Source organism: Alosa sapidissima, chromosome 12, assembly GCF_018492685.1.
Source record: "Alosa sapidissima isolate fAloSap1 chromosome 12, fAloSap1.pri, whole genome shotgun sequence".
NCBI classification, from domain to species: domain Eukaryota; kingdom Metazoa; phylum Chordata; class Actinopteri; order Clupeiformes; family Clupeidae; genus Alosa; species Alosa sapidissima.
In genome coordinates, this window is record NC_055968.1 from 867,058 (window position 1) to 885,697 (window position 18,640).

The following is an 18,640-nucleotide window of genomic DNA, read 5'->3' on the forward strand; positions in this document are numbered from 1 at the left end:
ACAAGTCACAGTGACATAAGGGGGCGCTATGTAGTTCCTGGACAACGCCCGGTGCCAAGCTTGTATCCCTGTCTATTCACTGTATCACTTGAGGTGTGCGTCAAATTTCATGCGTTTTCACCCATGGGAAAGAACCTCTTGTGGCATCATCATTCATCACATATTTCATCACATATTAGTCTGCACAAAATCCCAAATACCTCACTTCCTGTTGGGCGTGGCTAATGCATTGTACATACGAAAGTCGTTCATCTTGGGGAGATACAGACACCTACCAAATTTGGTGTGTGTAGCTGAAAGTATATGCCCACTACGGGATCAGTCATCTAAGGGGGCGTAAGGGGGCGCTAGCGAGTCTCTGGGCCATACCCGGGGCCAACCTTTTTTACCTAGCTGCTTTGTGTGACACCTGACGTGTGTGCCAAATTTTAAGACTTTTCGATTATGTTAACCACCTCAAAATGTTTGCCAACCACGGGATCAGTCACCTAAGGGGGCGCTAGCGAGTCCCTGGGCCACGCCCGGGGTCAAGCTCTTGTACCTAACTGCAATGCGTGACACCTGACGTGTGTGCCAAATTTCAAGAGTTTTCGACCATGTTAACCACCTCAAAAACAGGAAAGCAAAAAAGTAGAATAACAATAATAATATTCGATAATAATAATAATAATAACAATAATCCTTACAAAAACAATAGGGCCTTGCGCCCTTCGGTGCTCGGGCCCTAATAATAATAATAATCCTTACAAAAACAATAGGGCCTTGCGCCCTTCGGTGCTCGTGCCCTAATAATAATCCTTACAAAAACAATAGGGCCTTGCGCCCTTCGGTGCTCGGGCCCTAATAATAATAATCCTTTCAAAAACAATAGGGCTTCGCACCTCTCGGTGCGCGAGGCACCGTCGGTGCTCGGGCCCTAATAATAATCCTTACAAAAACAATAGGGCCTTACGCCCTTCGGTGCTCGGGCCCTAATTATTATCATCTTTCTGTTGGATAAAGGCTTACACATATTGGGATGTATTGGGTCTCTTGTTTAATCGACAGCCTGGTGTATTGGCACTTAGCACACTGTGAAACCTGATGTTTGAAAAGCAGACATGTGAAATGCTGTCCAGTAAGTGTTCAAATAGCCTATCTGAAAACGCTTAAAGCTGAAGCTAAAATTAAATAATTTCACAGCTTACCCATCTGTCGATGTCAACACCCATTCCAGGCCAGTAAAACCTGGCTGAAATGGCATATTTTGTTTTCTGAGTCCCAAAAGTGACCTCCACGAGGACTGTCGTGGAAGTCAATAAAAATCTGGTTGGCCTCTTCTGGCCCAACGGGAACTTTTCTCTTGACTTCCACATTATTTTTTATACTGACATGAAGAAGTTTTCCATCAACTGAAATAATTTGTTGTAATTGTAAGTTAAAAAACATGATTGTGTAACAAGTTTTAAGCTTTGTAACGTGTTTGTTTTGCAGTCATGGCGTTTTCACAACGCTAGAACCTAGTGGAACACAATCTATGGGCCTATCCTACGAGTAAGGTCAATACACTACTGCGTTATAGTGGTTACCATCCAATTGGAATTTGGCTGAACGCCTGCGAATGATGTAATTTTGCTCTTTAGATATCCCTGCAGGGTAGATACCAGATGCCTTATAATGTACGATTTCCTACATGTTCGGATCCATCGTTACGCACCAGCAAGAACATACATTCACGTGACAGGTCATTGTCACCTTCACAATTTATCAACTTTGCGCGCTCTGACCATTTTCGCGCACCAGCCCCTATGGGCCGATAAAATAACAATTTAAAAAAAGTTCCATTCATGAGTCAATATTAGTTTCCAGTTCCACACATTGAATTTTATTTATACAAAGAAGCGCTTTTAACAAGACAGAATGCCCTATCTCACTTAGAAAACGTGTTTCCCTGTATCCATCCACCACCGTAACATGATTGACAGCTCGTTCCTGTTATAGTTCTTTAATTTATTTTTTCTTTGTAAAATTTAAGTTAAATGTAGAGTGGACTATACTACATTAGCCTACAACACCCCCTCCATCAGTTTCGGCTTTAAATGCCTAGTGCGTAATAATTCAGCATTCGCTTGCTTAATCCAATCATTCATTCACAGAACACCAGCAAAATGTTGTCTTTCTTCGAAATAAATAGCCATAGGCGCATCACAAGCCACAAGACATCTTATTATTTTTAGCATACACAACATATCAGTAAACACAATCAATGAGTTTGACAATACATTTATTTATTGACTCAAAACAATCAACACAACAACAAAAGTCGAAGAGCGTGGGTGTGTATGCTACTCAAAAGTCTACATGGCAAATCGGCTAATACCACTGTATTAAAATAAATCAGTGACAAAAACATTTGAAAGTTATAACAATGACTGGAGATAAATTACTGGCACCATTACGCTTTTGCATGCATGTCAACACATAACGCTATTAATTTTGTCCTATTTCGCGTTCCGTAGACCCAGTTGTGCTTGGTTAGCTCGGGAGGAGGCGTTACTTGCCATGGTTTAGCAAAAGGGAAACCAACCAATTTGGGGAACCAAATCCAGACGCTTGGGAATCCTGTCCTCGATTAAGTGCCAGCGTTTGACATTCGTGAAGTGGTTCCAGCGGTCCAGCAATCATGCTTCAGTGGGAAATTATGGATAAAGATGTAAGTATAAATCTACCGTTTTTAACTACCCTACATGGCTCAATGACATTAAGAAACCCCAATAGAAGAGTCCATGGCATGTTAAAAAAAAAACTATAAACCCACCTTCCGTCAGCGTAACGCTTGTGGATGGTCTTAACAGGAACTGGAGAGGCAATACTCACCGAGACAGTGGTCGCACAGAATGTCCGGAGATGAAGTTATCAATGCACATGTGACGTCGCTGAAAGCAGGTGAGCAGCAGACGTTATCGGCGGAACACTGGATAGACGAATCTATTTTCAAGAGTAAAATGTGGCCGAAGTGAAGATTGAGACAGTAGCCTACAGTAACACGATGTTTGCGCAGAGATTCTGCTGCGATTTACGAAGAGAAAGTCATTGGCCGAAAACTGGCTTGCCATTTTGGCAAAGTTTTGAAACGATGTAGGCCTACAAGTTTGGCATGCCAGAATCAAAACAAAAGGATGACTAAACCTAAAAGCAATTAAGGAATTTTAAAATATGTCCATAACTGTAGGCTGTTTGTCAGTGCTTAATTTGTAAAGTGGGAGGTGCCGGAGCGCAACGGCAGGGTGGATCCGGCGACTCAAAACGGCGATTTGAGGTTACGGACCAACAACAAAAAAACCTGCGTACATAGCTCTGACTAAAAAAAAACTAATCAACGCGGTGTGTACACCAGGGCAATGTTTATTAACTTCAGAACTTGCAACACACTGCACTGCATGGGTGTAAAAAATAAAATTAAATTAAAAAAACAAAACAACAAATTATCCATTATCAAATTATCGGAAAAATTATTATTAATTATATATTGCAATGATGACCACCCAGTAATCAATAATCAACTAGATACAGGTGGAATGATTTAGTAATTTCTGATTGACACATCTGAATACCTATCTGAACCCCTATCCCCCCCCCCTCGACACCTCCCCCCAATCAAAACACATCGGAACTGACACATAATATGACACAGAGGCATACGGGACACAGGAAAACAGGAGATACAGGGGAACCAACAAAACAGTCCAACAAGGGGCTAATAGCCTTTGCCCTAAAGTATGCTATTGCAATGATGACCACCCACACCCAGTAATCAATGATCAACTAGATACAGCGTGGAAGTGCGATTTCTTCCTACCGTAGCCTAGGCCTACTTGTCTAAAATGGCCCATACAGCATCCAGACACCCGGCCTCCATGACCCTGCTTCTTTCTCTACACCTAGGCCTATGTCCTTTAGAAATCCATGAACTTACGTAAGGAAAGGGGTTGAACCGGGCAAGTGGTGGGCCGACAAGGCAAATGGCGAGGAGATGGTAGAGGTGGTGTTCCCTGAAAGCCCTGATGATATTCCGCGGGCTATCGATGCAAAACTGCTGGCAGAGCGTCTCACCTTCTCTCTCCCTGAACAGCGCGTCACGCACCTGTGGCCAATATTGTGGATAAAGGACTTTCAAATCCTCGATTAGCTTGTTGTATCCTGTTTGGTCTTTCCCCTATTTCTAAAGATATCAACATTGAACACTACACCACAGTAATTTATTTATTTTTCGTTTAGGCGATTTATTTTTTATATTGACGTAAGATTTGACGGATCTAAAAAAAAAAAGGTTCCGGATCCAACGTCAGAGGTGAATATTTAAGCCCTCAAATTAAGCCCTGCTGTTTTTACCAAAAAGAGTCGAAAATCAACCAAATCCAGCCAAAAAGTAGCAAAAGCTGACCCAAAGTGAGGCCATAATTATGCCAAATGATTGCTTCTACATTGATAAAAATCTTTAAATGTATTTATTTTGCAATGTCTACATTAGTTTATAATGATTGCTATGTCCTATATCGTAGGCTAGGCTAATATTGTTAAATTAGCATAGGTCAATATAGATTTTTTTCAACAAAAAACCCCACAAAGATTAAATGCATTGTGAAATTAACTTATTACTGTAAACTGTCTGACTCCTGGCTGGCTGGCGGTAGGCTAGAGCAAATGGGATTTATTATCACAGCATCTGAAATTGACAACAAAGGCAAAATAAACACAATGACTAAATCTACTCTTTAAATAAAAATGGGAAATTGTTTAGTGAAGTCAAATTCAGATTAGCTAATTATAGTCCATGGGCCAGATGAGATGTCGATACCACTCAAGGTGGCAAAGGTTGCTTATACTTTAACAAAGGCCAATAGCAAGATGGGCACCTGCGTCAAAAATGTAACACTAATTTAGCTGTGATTCAAGAAGGGTTATCATACAAAAATGTTAACTACAGACATGTATCTTTTCAAAAAGACATACAGTGGGTACTAGTTAAAAATGGACACTTCATTCATGAAAAACGTGCTTCACGCAGCTGCGTGAAATGTAAGTACAACTGCAGCCGCTTGGGGGCAGCATAAGTCCGCTGTGGCGTTCTGAGGTCGAGTTCCGCGGCCGAGTTGTGTTGTTTTTCTTTTTTTAAGTATATTTTTTGGGCTTTTTGCCTTTTATTCATATAGGACAGTGAAGAGTAAGACAGGAAGTAAGTGGGAGAGAGAGATGGGGTGGACCGGGATATGACCGCAGGTATTTGAGAGTTGTCTGACGGTTGAGTGGGTTAATGCTTGTGTTTCCAGAACAGTTCTGTTCTTTCAGGCAGTCCTGAGTTCGAATCCAGGCAGGAGTAATGATGCGACGTTTTTCTTTAGAAATCTTTTTATTGAATCGAAGTTGTAGCCTACTACAGACCGTCGATGAGGTGTTCTGAAGTAGGCTTAGGCTGGGTGCAGGCTACTTTGAAACTTCTGGGGGGTAACGAGAGCATTTGTTTTTAAAACATAACTTGCATCTTTCCATTCCAACCATTAGCCTAGGCCTATTTTTATCATTTTTATCAGTCGTTTTACTCCCCTATGAAGCCTGAATGGTAGGCTAGAGGAAGTGGGGGGAGGGTAAGATGGGATGACCAGAGCCGTCTTCGCTGGAGCTGGGCTATGGACTATGGACTAAGCCTATGTGCAGAGTTCCTGACACAAGAAAAAGTGCATGGTCCACCATGAAAGCCTTATCCCTCACCCGCGCATCCTAAATGGAAAACAGACTAGCCTACAGTATACCATTATGTAATTATTAGACTTAGTTTTCTGCCTTTGACCTATTTTATGGAAACGATTGGGAAGAACATTTGTCCTATTCAGAAAGCATATCTTCTATCATCTTTCCAGGCACACACAGCTCGTTACCATATATCGACTGCCTAAACAGATTTTCTGTTGTTCCTTTCAGTGGCCTAGTAGCAGAACAGGCAAGTACGTTCTTTTTCGTGCAAAAAGGCACATTAGGTTTGGCCTCGCAGCAAACTCGACTCTCTTGTTGCTTGCAGTTTGTTAAATAAAGCACTGCAGATTACATTATTTATTTCTGATTAATTGCATCTTTCAATGTCTTTTGAAACATCTGCTTGTTAGGCTGGGCTACTGTCAATGTCATTGTACAGGTAAATGTAAAACAATTGCTGGTGTACAGGCTATAATCAATTAGCTAAATCATTTCTCCAGCTGTTTAAAACAAAAATTCGTGCTACATTCAAATGCAAAAAGTGGTTTGATATATTTTTCGTTGTCGTTTGAACGTCGGCAAGCAGGCATGTTGCGGTTGCAATTTAAGTGAAATTTCTACAATATCCCAACCTATCCCACTCTGATATTTAGAGTTGTTTCGTTAAGATAAAATTCTTATTTAAATTTTGGGTTCAGTAAAGGATGTTTTTTTGCCTTTTTTATTCATGCCCTTTACAACTATGCTTATCCGCCCTGGCAAACTTCGACCACTGCATGATGATACTGCTTTTATTACACAACTAAGAAATAGGCGATTGGGCTCGTCCTTTACAGAAACAGGACACAATATCCCTCCAACTCTAGCCTCGCCCGCCACTTGTTGCCTTCATATTTTTCCTTTCAAATTTGTGATATCACTCAAGTCTTGCTTTAGTTAATAAGCAAGTTACTTCCAGAAGCCAAAAATCTGACTCTCTCAATAGCTCAAAAATGCCGTCATGTAGGCTACTTTCTAAATATTCAACAATCGGAAGCAGCTGCAAAATAGGACATTTTGAAAGAGACCTTTTTGGAAGCGCTGCTGCCCAGCTCGTGCACCCTCCTTCACAATGTTTAATGGTGACACTAGTGATGCACGATATATCGGCCGCCGATATAATATCGGCCAATATGGTCATTTTTTTACACATCGGTATCGGTCCGATGTCAAAATAGGGCCGATGTGAACAGGCCGATAATCATTCCTGTGTATTTGACGTGTGTGTAGCGATCCAAGCGTGTTATCTGTCTACACTGAATCCGTTAAATATGCCCTTCTATTGCATCATATTTCTTATTTAAAATAGCAGGGCAACAAGACTGACAGAAAGAAGACACTGCAGCATCTGACAAAAGTTCTTTCAAAACGTTGCGTTGTATCGCGCTGCTCGCGTTGCTTGCAGTCAAGTTGATGGCTGGCTTGCATGTCATGTCACGCCTAGCACATCTCTCGCGGTAGGCTAAATATAACTGTGTATCAGGCATAATGTAGTTATATGGTCGTAATAGGAATGTAATAGGGCTGTAACAATATGCGCTTCAAAACTGAAATCGCAACACTCATATCCACAAACCTGTGTCGCGGTGTGAAAAGGCAGAACCGACACACCCTTTCTAGTGTCTAGCAGTGCTTTGCAGCTTACGCGGCCGCATAAACAACACACATCTCCCGCTTTACTTGGCGGTAGCCTACGTTGCTTTCATTGTAGACTTTACCAAACAGTATAAACCCCCTGTTAACCTTTCCTGCTTTGTTTCAGACCGTAGTCAGAAACGCAGGGGAGATTCGTTATTCGAGGGCCGATGTTATAAGATAAAATAACGTCGGGGTCACGGTCCCATTTCTGATGAGCAAAATACACGAGCTGAACTTCATGGAGTTTTATTTCGGACAGTAACACCGCTCACACTGTGTACAGACTCCAACTTGAACCACACTCTCTGCTCCAGTCGCATGCATACACTTCCACACTTTATCTCCCTCCTTCCCAGCTTCTTCCCACACACACGGAGCTCTCTTAAAGGAGCCGCAACACCATTTTACAACACCCCTCTCTTAGCCCCGCTCTCTCTCGCTCACTCAATGGACACGCGCGACTCGGCCAACGCAATCCAAGTAAAACATTACAATCGTGAAAGCAAGGACTCATAGAAGACGACTAGCTAAATTACTATTAAATCTGCTTAGCAACATTAGCATGCTGCACATATTTGTTTAAAACTCTTGGTTTCAAGTTGACTGATCATCTCAATACCAATGTTTCCCAAAAGTGCCTGTACCAAGGAGAACAAGTATTACCTTTAAACTTAAACACACATGGGGAAACTGAACAGTCCAATCAGTAGACTATGATAAGCTAGCCAACTATGCTACTATGCTACTTTGTTTACAATATTTCCAGGCTTCAACCACACAGCTGAATTAAAGAGGGAGAGTTGTAATATAAATAGTAGGCCTATAGTGTGCCATACCTACCTAGGCTAATCTGCATAAAGTGCTGTCATAAATATCAGACATTCAGTATTCTCTCTTTTTATATCAGGATATAAAATAATACAGATATATTCTATTATATTGTAATCCTCTGGTGTTCTAAGGTAGGCTATTGAAACGTTATTTAAAAAAATGCATTTTGGAAAATAGCTCTTTATTTGATTATCATAAGAATGTGTTTTCTATACAGATATATCGACATCGGTAAATATCGGTATCGGCCATAACAGCAAAATTAATATCGGTTATCGGTATCGGCCACAATTTTCACATCGGTGCATCACTAGGTGACACGCACACAACTTGCAAAACATTGAACTGCTTTGAGTGAAGTGCGCTTGCGAGTTGCGTTCCTTCTGTAATTAATTATACTAGATGCTCTTCTTTACAATGAAAACAGTGGCAGTCCTAGCTTGTAGCCTATAGCCTAACACCCTGATATTTTTTTGGAATCAATTTGTGGTGTGATTGACATCAGACTAGTCATTAGCTAGTTAGTTGTGCACTGTTTCCCACTCAGTAGTAACAAATAGCCTACTCCGATGATTTGTTTTTTTTGCCAATATTCTTGTCGTAGCCTAGAAAGAATCTCCAGTGTGTAAATTCACTCCAAGTTGGCCTACCCCATAAACTGCATGACAGTAGGCTATTACTATTTATCTATAAAATTACCACATGCCTTTGTTCAACTTTATGAAGCAGAATTACGCAGGCTATTTGGAACGCACACATTTTGTTTGCGCAAGAAAGAGAAAATACAGCACACACGATTGACTAACTGACTGACTATTATTGTGTTACATGCTTCAAATGTAAAGCACTTTGAGCTGCATTCTGTGTATGAAAGGTGCTATACAAATAAAGCTTATTATTATTATATTTGATAAATAGGTTCATCTCATCTCACAGTTTCAATGCACGATCTGAATAATGGTTCCATATTTGTTAGTCAACTTTGCAAAATACATTCGGGGCTACACTTGAAACATTCGGGTCTGAAGCCCCGGCGAATTCGGCTGGCAACGCCCCTGATAAGATAAATAAACTCTCGCTATAGTATTATCATATATGTTTGGTAATGGCTCAACTTTCTCTGATTGTTCTACTGACTTGGAAACTGGATGCGTCATGGAAGCAGTAAGTCAAGTCGCATCAAAAATAGTAGTGGCAGAACTCCCAAGAGCCACCTGGTGGTTGTTTGGGTCAACTGCAGTTTGTGCCATTTCTGCCGAGAATATGGTACGCGATTTGTGCTTGATTCGTGCGTGATGCATGCAGGAAACCGTCCAAGCTTAACTGATACCCACTGTATTTGCATATTTGATTTTATTATGTTTGGTATCAAGAGGACAATCTGAGCTTTCATTCAAGTCCTTTTGTGAACACTTTGGACAAATACAGCCGACCCTGGAGCTTTTCTTTTAATCCTGTGGCATCAGGGAGCATCAGAGATACAAAATGCAAACACAGCAATACTGGCATGACTCTAAGGATTCAGAAAATGTATGATCTTCCCATATTATATCATTCTGAGGTGGTGATTTTCAGCTTTATATCAGGCATGGCGTTTTTTCGAAGAAAAGTAGTTTTGCCAACCTCTGAGGTTTCCTTTGCTATTGGACTCTGACTTTAATTTATACTCAACCATCTTGTGGGCTTTGTGATTTTGTAGTTTATTTTGCTATTGCTTCAGACAGTGACAAATGTATGCATGTTTGTGTGAAACTTAAAAGGGCCACAAACACTGACCCTGGTGCTTCACATGAAAACGAATGGTTCTCTATCAGTCGAAATACTCAATACTCAAAAATCAATAGGAATACACTCCTCTAATAGGTCCTGTTAACTCATTGAGTGCCTTTTCCATCCCATGCGTTGAGTGCCAAAAACGTAATATTACGTTTTTAGCTTTTTTTTAAAAGTACGAAACTAGACACTCTAACACACCTTATATGTGATTTTGGGAACTCTGTAATGAACGGAAATTAAATATATGACGATCGAAAACTCATGAAAACGCACAATCTGGACATTTTATCATAACTCGGTTGCCGCTTTGGGTCGAATCAGTGACGCATGCACGTCAGCTCAAAACCAGGCCATTTTCGTGGGTCTATCACTAGGTGGCAGTCTTGCTAGGTCACTTCACGGAAACTTTACAGGCAACACTTCATGAAAGACGTTATATCTCCTCAAAAAACAGCGATTTTGATGAAAACTAGCCACTGTTTAGCTTGCGATTTCTCAGGAACAGAAGCGTGTAGAAATACACGGTTTGCACCCACTGAGAGCTTAAAGTCTCACCTTTCAAACGAGCAATTGTATGTGTTCATAGCTATAACACAGAATATGCTGTGGCTGTACAAAAATCATCAACAATGGTCTAGATTGCTGGCACTCTAGGACAAAGCTTCCGAAAACAGCTTGGCATTCAATGAGTTAAGGTTCTATTGGCGCGAAACAGCTTGGCTATATATTATTCATTCTTCAGCAACGTCTATTGCCACTGGTCTGAGAGAACAGAAGGATAGGATCTGAAACAACTGACGGAAGACAGAAAAATAAACATTTTCTCTGAAAATAATAAATATAAATATAGCTGCAAGCAGCAATGAGGGGGCCAAGCAGTTAAGCAGGAGTTGGGATTGGATTGGATTGGACTGGACTTGACTGTGTTGTGTTAGATTGGATTGGACTGGATTCGAAGGTCACCAAATTTATTGTGTGTCCTCAAGATGTACTCCTAAGTCCACATACAAAGTTTGGTTTACATCGGTGAAAGTGTTGATAAGTATAGCACCCCTAGTGGTGAAAGCACAACAAATTAATTGTGCATCCTCAGGATGTAGTCCCAAGTCCACATACCAAGTTTGGTTGCGATAGGTGAAAGTGTTGCTAATCATAGAGCCCCTAGTGGTCAAATGTCACCAAATTTATTGTGGGTCCTTAGGATGTGTTTACGACTCAACGTACCAAGTTTGGTGTCGATACGAAAAAGTCTTCCTAATTATAGTGCCCCTAGTGGTTAAAGTACACCAAATATATTGTGTGTTCTCAGGATCGGGTCCCGAGTCCATATACCAAGTTTGGTTTCGATACGTAAAGGCGTTGCTGAGATATGAGCTAATTTCCTGTATCTCTAGCGCCCCCCTAGTGGTCGAAGGTCACCAAATGTATTGTGTGTCCTCAGGAGGGGATCCCAAGTCTATATACCAAGTTTGGTTTCAATATGTGTAAGCATTGCTGAGATATGAGCATACTTCCTGTGATTATAGCGCCACACAGTGGTCAAAATGTACCATATTTCTTGAGCCTCCTCCTTATTGGGTCCTTAGCACATGTGGTAAGTTTAGTCTTGATACGAGAACCTTGCTATCACTTCACTTCCTGTTTGGCGGCTTTGCCGACAATTTTAATTGGCTGTTACAGGCGAACAGTTTTAGTTCTGAAGACGAAAAGGGATAACTTTTGTGCGGCTTGGTCTGAAGATCATATGTACTAAGTTTCGTGAAAATCGGACAAACTATGTGACCTGTGAAAACTTTTTAGTGTTTTTGATTAAATCCAATATGGTGGCCGAGTCAATTACGATGACATCACAATTTGGCTTGGGTCAGCCTATTAAGGTTTTGCACCTACGTCATAATGTCATGTGACCGTTTGTTTACAACTAGAGTGGTAGGCAAGAATGGTAGGCAAGGCACTGCAGAGTGGTAGGTAAGCCTACAACAGTCGGGTTGCATAGGCTACACATGGTTACAAAAAGCTTCAAAATTGAAATTTGAATATCAAATATTGACCGGGATGCCGACCACTTGTGTAGGCCCTAACAGTTGGTTTTACAATAAGAAGCATAAAGGCAACGAACGACCGTTTAGCCTACCTATCCTCGTGGTTGTGGAGGGTGATCGTTAGCAGCTGTGAAGTATTTTACTCTCAAGATGGCCTAATGGTGTAGCCTACTGTCTACGAAGACGTAGGCTAAAGTACAACTATCTACAGTCATCCAAAAATGAATTGCCAGAGATAGGCTATGAAGGGAAAAAGTGCAGCATTTTAAACATGGCAAGATTATTTTTACCGGAACAGTTTGTTCTAATTTGTCTCGTGAAATTCGTGCTTGTGGACATCAATCACCTATCTTCTGTCCTTCTATTTCAAGTTATCATGAGTGTCATTTGATTATCACAAAATAAATCAAAACAGAATAGGCTTATGTGATCGCCTACAGCTCAGTTAGGCTAACTCCCGTATGTCAAAATAAACTGATTTTTGAGCTGAACTTAACACAGCAACCTCAAACACCGCTGTTGAACCTAGGCTACTGCTTCAGTCATGTAAGAAATAAACAGTTTATGAATTATCTTTACCCGTTTAATCTAGTCCACATTACTAAAATAACAGCATATTTAAAGGCTGAGCATAACAGCCTAATATAGCCGATACTGCAATGAACTAGTAAAAAAAGTTTCATACAATTAATGAACTTTATCACTTACATTCTGAGTTTTTCTGGGTGGTTATATATCCATGCAGATCGTCTTCGAATGAGTCATCGCTGTTATATGTTATAATATGTTACAGGATTCATGACTTTAACAACATTACTGTTACATGATGTTGACTGACGCTGGCTATGTAGGCTACCGTTTTAACGTCTGCTGAGTCTACATGCCTACCAAAAGCTGTCGCTTTTCAGTTCAAGTTAAATGATTAAATATTGTTTGATTTTGTGTCAACTTTCAGAGGGAAGACATGTTGTTCCTTTCTGGCCAAATTTCACAGCTTCTAAGAAAGTCTATCGTCTTCATGTAAACCGAGTTTTGAACAGGGAAAAAAAGTTAGGCTACCATAGGCTACATGCAGGTTCTCCCATAACGTTATCGATACAGATCAATGCACCAAATCAGGGCGATTTTAGCGAAATAACGTTCCTGTGACAGACTATCAAATATTGAACAATGGGATAACGTTTCATCATCACCTTTATTGATGCCTGAAATGTTGACATTGCTGAAATACAGAGATGTAGCCTACTGAGAGGCAGCTGCAGACAACGATGTTCAATGGGTTCAACTTGTCCCTTGCCTACCAGGTGGATGTAAACAAAGCTATAGAACCTAGAATACGTCACATGAAAAACGTTAATAGACCTCCAACAGTATTAACAGACCCCACTAGTACATTTTAATTCCAAACACAACAGCAGCTACAGGCCAAAACGCATTTTTCCTAATTGCAGCGCCCCCTAGAGGTGAAAGGTCACCAAAGTTTTTGAACATCCTCCTGATGGGGTTATGAGTCCACGTACTAAGTTTGGTTATGGTACATGAAATGTTTGCGGAGATATGAGCTCACTTCCTGTTTGGCGGCTTTGCCACAAATTTTGATTGGCTGTTATGGGAGAACGGTTTTAGTTCCGAAGACGAAAAGGGATAACTTTTGTGAGATCATATGTACTAAGTTTCGTGAAAATCGGTCAAACTATGTGACCTGTGAAAACTTTTTAGTGTTTTTGATGAAATCCAAAATGGCGGAAAATCCATCATGGCGGAAAATGACGTCATAGAGTGCGTTGAACTCGGCTTGGTCCAAGGAATCCAACGATGCCTCATTTTTGACAATCGGGTCAACGGGTCAAAAGTTACGTGCGTGAACGCACGTCCAACTTTTGCCTATTGGTGGCGCTAGAGCGCTCAAGGTGCCGGTATGAAATTTTGTGAAATTAATCATGAGACTGTCCCAATCAGTGTGCCAAATTTCACAACTTTTCACCAGACGGTTCTATGGGCTGCCATAGACTTCAATGGCAGAGGAAAGATGTTGAATAATAATAGGAAAAGGTAGAAACACAATGGGTGCCTTCGCAGCTTCTCTGCTTGGCCCCCAATCACAAAAAAAGCAAGTATGTCCGAGGCCGCCCAAATGAAGCGGTGTGTCCAGGGGTGTGGGCAGTTCATCCCCGCCCTGGACCCACAACATTCATACCTGCAAACTCAGAAGGGCTGAAAAAGGTGACACATTTCCGAAAGACGCCCCCCCCCCCGCCTAAACCATATAGGAGGCTCAAATTTTGCATGCTGGTACATAAATAGGAATAGTATGTAGCAAAATCGTCACGTTTTCCTTACTGAGATAAGTAGAGATACTCTCACAAAAAGCAATGAACAGAAAATAAATTCCTTCAGGGTCTGAACAGCAGACCTCACAAGTCTGAAAAATCATTTTGGTTCTCATTTTGCCTCGATAACATTGGGGGAGGTCTGCCGAGAGACCTCCCCCTATGGGTATCATTAGACCATTAAACCACACAATGATCCAAAACATACAGCCAAACAAGGCAAGACATGGTTAACTGAGAACAATATCAACATTTTAGAGTGGCAGAGTCCAGACCTCAATCAGTCAAAAAAGTGAGCACAAGGCCAGAGTGATGGCAAATAATCGTTCCTGACTGAAAACCCGGATTGCTGTGAAAAAGATGCAATCTAGAATCATTGTGAAGACATGGAGAGGCTTGGTAGATATTATAAGAACCATTTTGAGAGTTGTGAATGCAAATAAAGATGTTTCCATTGATTATTAAAATGTTAAAAAAGATGAAAACGCTTTTTTTTTTTTTATTCCAGGTTTCTCCCACATTGCCTTACAAACTTTTGGCATGTGACAGTGTCATTTTCAGTCAGAACAAACATATTGGTAAAGAGAAAATAAGCATTAAATCAATATTTGCCAGGGGTATGAATAATTTTGTTCTTAACTGTTCTTAACGAATATAATACGAAAAAGTAGGTACTATTTCACAGCAGTTGATTCTCCTTTCCCCCACAATGCATTGCATTGTCACCTGGAGACAACAGACCAAAGCCCGCTTTAAGACCCTTGGGAGTGACGAGAGAGAGGAGTAAAGAGACGAGTAAGAGTGTTCAGCAGTAGATCAGAGTGTTCAGGCAGCATGCCTCAAATCCTGGATGCTAAGTGAGGCATGTCACATCTGCTGGTCGTGGGGTGAGCTCCTCGACCAGTGACCAAAACACACTCCCTTCCCTACAGCATAAGCACCTGCCAAACACTTTTAACTTTGGGTCTGTCACCTAAATTATTAATTGCACAAAAAATTATGTTTTGTTTAAAAAAAATGATATTAGATTACCCATGCAAGTTTAACATGAACAAAAATGTTGGTAGTGTTCACATATTGATATTTAAATGTTTTTGATATTTATGATATTTAGTATTGAAGAAATAGATGTCTAAACGTTTATGGCGAGGCCTACGTGTCTACTATTAAGGCTACTTTTAAGGAAAATACAGTTTCTTAATAAAGGCAATATTGATCATTTAAATATAAAAATGATATATTATTTCAGAGGATTACCCTCGTTCAGAGGGGTGAGTCTGTTTGTTTCAAGTGAGTATAGCCCTCCATATGATATCGGGTAGCACTCATTCCCAGAAAGGTTAGAGACCCTGATTATACAGTGCAAAAGTCTGACTCCAGTTTGTTCAATAAAAGCAAACATTTAGGCTCTAGCCAATATCAGTGTTTGAACGGTCAGGGCACTAACTCAGGGAAAACTACACAGGGTATTTACACACAGACATCAAACCATTAACAGGGGAACTGGCTCATTTTAGTTGTCTATACTGTTTTATTACTGCTTGGTTGAATTCCAGTAGGATTGCGTTCTTTAGAATATCGATTAACTTCTAAGTATTTGCACACCTACCAGGGTTCCTACGCAGTATGGAAAACCTGGAAAAGTATGGAATTTGATTTTAGTAATTTCCAGGTCTGGATAAGTATGGAAAAAAGAAACAAGGGTATAGTGCTGGGCGGTATGACCAAAAATGTAAATCACGGTATTTTTCAAAATTCTTACGGTTTCACGGTATATGACGGTATTTTTTTTTCCATGCATGATCAGATGTTCACAGCATTTTCTACAAGTTGAGAGAGGAATTGCTGCAGTAGCCTACATTGAGTAAGGATGGTCTATTTTACTGTCATGATGTAGAATAACTCCACACTAGTGGTAATGCAGTTTTGCATGGCCCCAGAAAATGATGCTGTTTACAAAGAGCCACTTATGATTCTAATGAAGAATCTAATCAGAATGCAAAGACAATTGCAGTCAAAATACATAACTTTTACTGTGCAAATTTCACAAACATCTTGTATAAAACTAATACAAAAAGTAGGCTAGTTTAACTTGCAATAATTATACTTTTTTGAAAATTATACAATTTAAAATAAAACCTCTCTGCTAATATGCTTACTCCTATCAGGCCTATCAGAAACATGCCTTATTGTTATTGTGTGGTTTACATGACGTTAGTGGTAGACTAACTAACTTCATGTGGATGTCTTCTTGTTAGCCTGCCATGAGCTTCGGTTCGGTTCGCTAGGCAAAACATTAACAAAAAAGTTCGTTTTGGTGCACTGATGACAGTCAGGATCATTTCTAACTAGCCAGCTAGTATTGCTCAGTGCATGTCTATAACATGCTTTACTTGCTACCTGGATAATTTCAGCGAATATTCTTAAGGTGAGATGAATGATAAGAACATTAAACTTCACTGTGTTCGGTTGGTTGCTAACTAACGACATCACCTACTAGCCAGCTAGTTACAGCCATATGGTTACAGCTGTTGAACGATCTCAATAGAATTTTCGTGACGGTAAATCCCTTTCAATGCAGTATCCCTTATTATACGTTTTTCCTTTACTAAAGAACAATTTAAGGTATTCTGTGCAACACCCTTAAATAAACCCCTACCTAAGGAGAAATTGAGCCTTAAGGGTCATACTTCAGGGGAAAAACTTAAGGTGTTTTGTGTTTACCCTCACTATGCCTGGCATTGGCACCATGCGTGCGTGTGAAGAAAGTCCTGTCGCGCGGCGCAGCGTTCCAAACGTTGTGTAATAAAATACACCGGTATGGCGGTATATTAAAAATTCATATCATAACGAAAATATACACCAGTATACGGTGTGAACCGGTATACCGCCCAGCACTACAAGGGTATGGAGAAATATTTGTGTTTCCAGACTATTGCATCTACAGTACTAATCACTTCACTCCGGTCATAATAAACCATTCCTACTGTTGTGTAGCTTAAGTTGTCAGTCCACATCATAATTGAATGGGGGTCTCTCCCACAAGGGGACCCTGGTACCAAAACCAAATCGAAAATCCCAGTTCTATGCACGTGCCCTATACCTAGCTCTGCTATTTTCGGCTAAAACACTGGTAGACTTTTTTGATTTTGTAAAAGTTACCAAGACATGGATACTGCATTATCTGAACTGTTATTGCAAACAAATAATACTGTTTACGGTGATTTCTGAGGCCTCTGCCAGCAGTGCACTAGTCTCCAACATATGTAGTATGCTGTATCAAATGTGAGTGCACCTTCCAACACAGCACTTCCCCATCGAAAAGTATCCAACAATGGGCAAGTGTTTTCTGAGGGCTAACAAGTTAATAATAAACATTATTATACAGCTCTTCACAATGCTAGTAGAACACTCCATTGACAATGTCTAGAATATGGTCAGAAAAATCTACCGAGAAGTTTGAACATTTGAGTATGGAAAAAGTATGGAATTTTGAAATGGAAAATGTGTAGGAACCCTGACCTACAGTTCCAGTTTGGGTCAGGAAAAAACCTGCGTGCACAAACAGAGGTGAAAGAGTTCAAAAGTTCTGTAGTGATATGCCAGACCAGTCGATGGCGCCGGGCCGTGCAGAGGCTTCACATTAAATTTGTGTGAATCGCGTAGAAGAAAACATTGTTAAAACAGTTTGTTAAGCAGTCGCATGAAATAAGGAGACTACAGACTATTCCGTTTTCAATTCAACTGCTATGTATGTCTATGACTGCTATGTGGAATTTCAAATGCTTACGCATTGCATTAGGTCTGAGCACCACTGGAGAAAACATTAACATGCAGTAACGGCTACAGTGGGTCCCAGTTATGAATTGACACTTCATTCACCATCAAGGTGATTCATAGCCTAGAAATCTAGACGCTCCCCTAGCGGCAGCAAATTACATTTCTGCCAGGGCTAGTCTAGCAACTCTCCGTTGGCTTGTGAGCTCCAGAAATCGAAACTTAATCAGGCCAATGAAATCGTGTGTAGAGTCGTTAGGTGGGCTTAACATAATGATTGATGGCAGAGTTGCAACGGTTTGGCTTGAATTCCCTGCTACTTGAAAACAAATAAGATGGATGTTGCTGCTGGCGAACAGTGTGACACGAGTTAAGCTTTTATTAAGTTGGCAAACGTTTGAACTAGCCAACTAGCTCCGCTGGTGGGAAACGCATGGGACTCATAGTGCTGCCGAGTGTCCCAGTGACGCCGCTTCC

The 18,640-nt window shown here is 40.6% G+C and overlaps 1 protein-coding gene across 4 annotated transcripts in view; it reads left to right on the plus strand.

The window, feature by feature from the left end:
• Positions 1-2,511: 2,511 nt before the first annotated feature.
• The window catches only part of afmid (arylformamidase), a 107,756-nt gene continuing 91,627 nt past the window's right edge, over positions 2,512-18,640 (plus strand). For 2 of the 4 annotated variants that reach the window (XM_042056219.1, XM_042056220.1), the window contains exons 1-2: positions 2,512-2,692; positions 2,835-2,925. In XM_042056219.1, the coding sequence (XP_041912153.1) occupies positions 2,663-2,692; positions 2,835-2,925 (121 nt within the window). In that variant the 5' untranslated portion in view covers positions 2,512-2,662. The remainder of the gene's footprint in view (positions 2,693-2,834; positions 2,926-18,640) is intronic. The other 2 variants (XM_042056218.1, XM_042056217.1) reach the window with 2 other exon arrangements.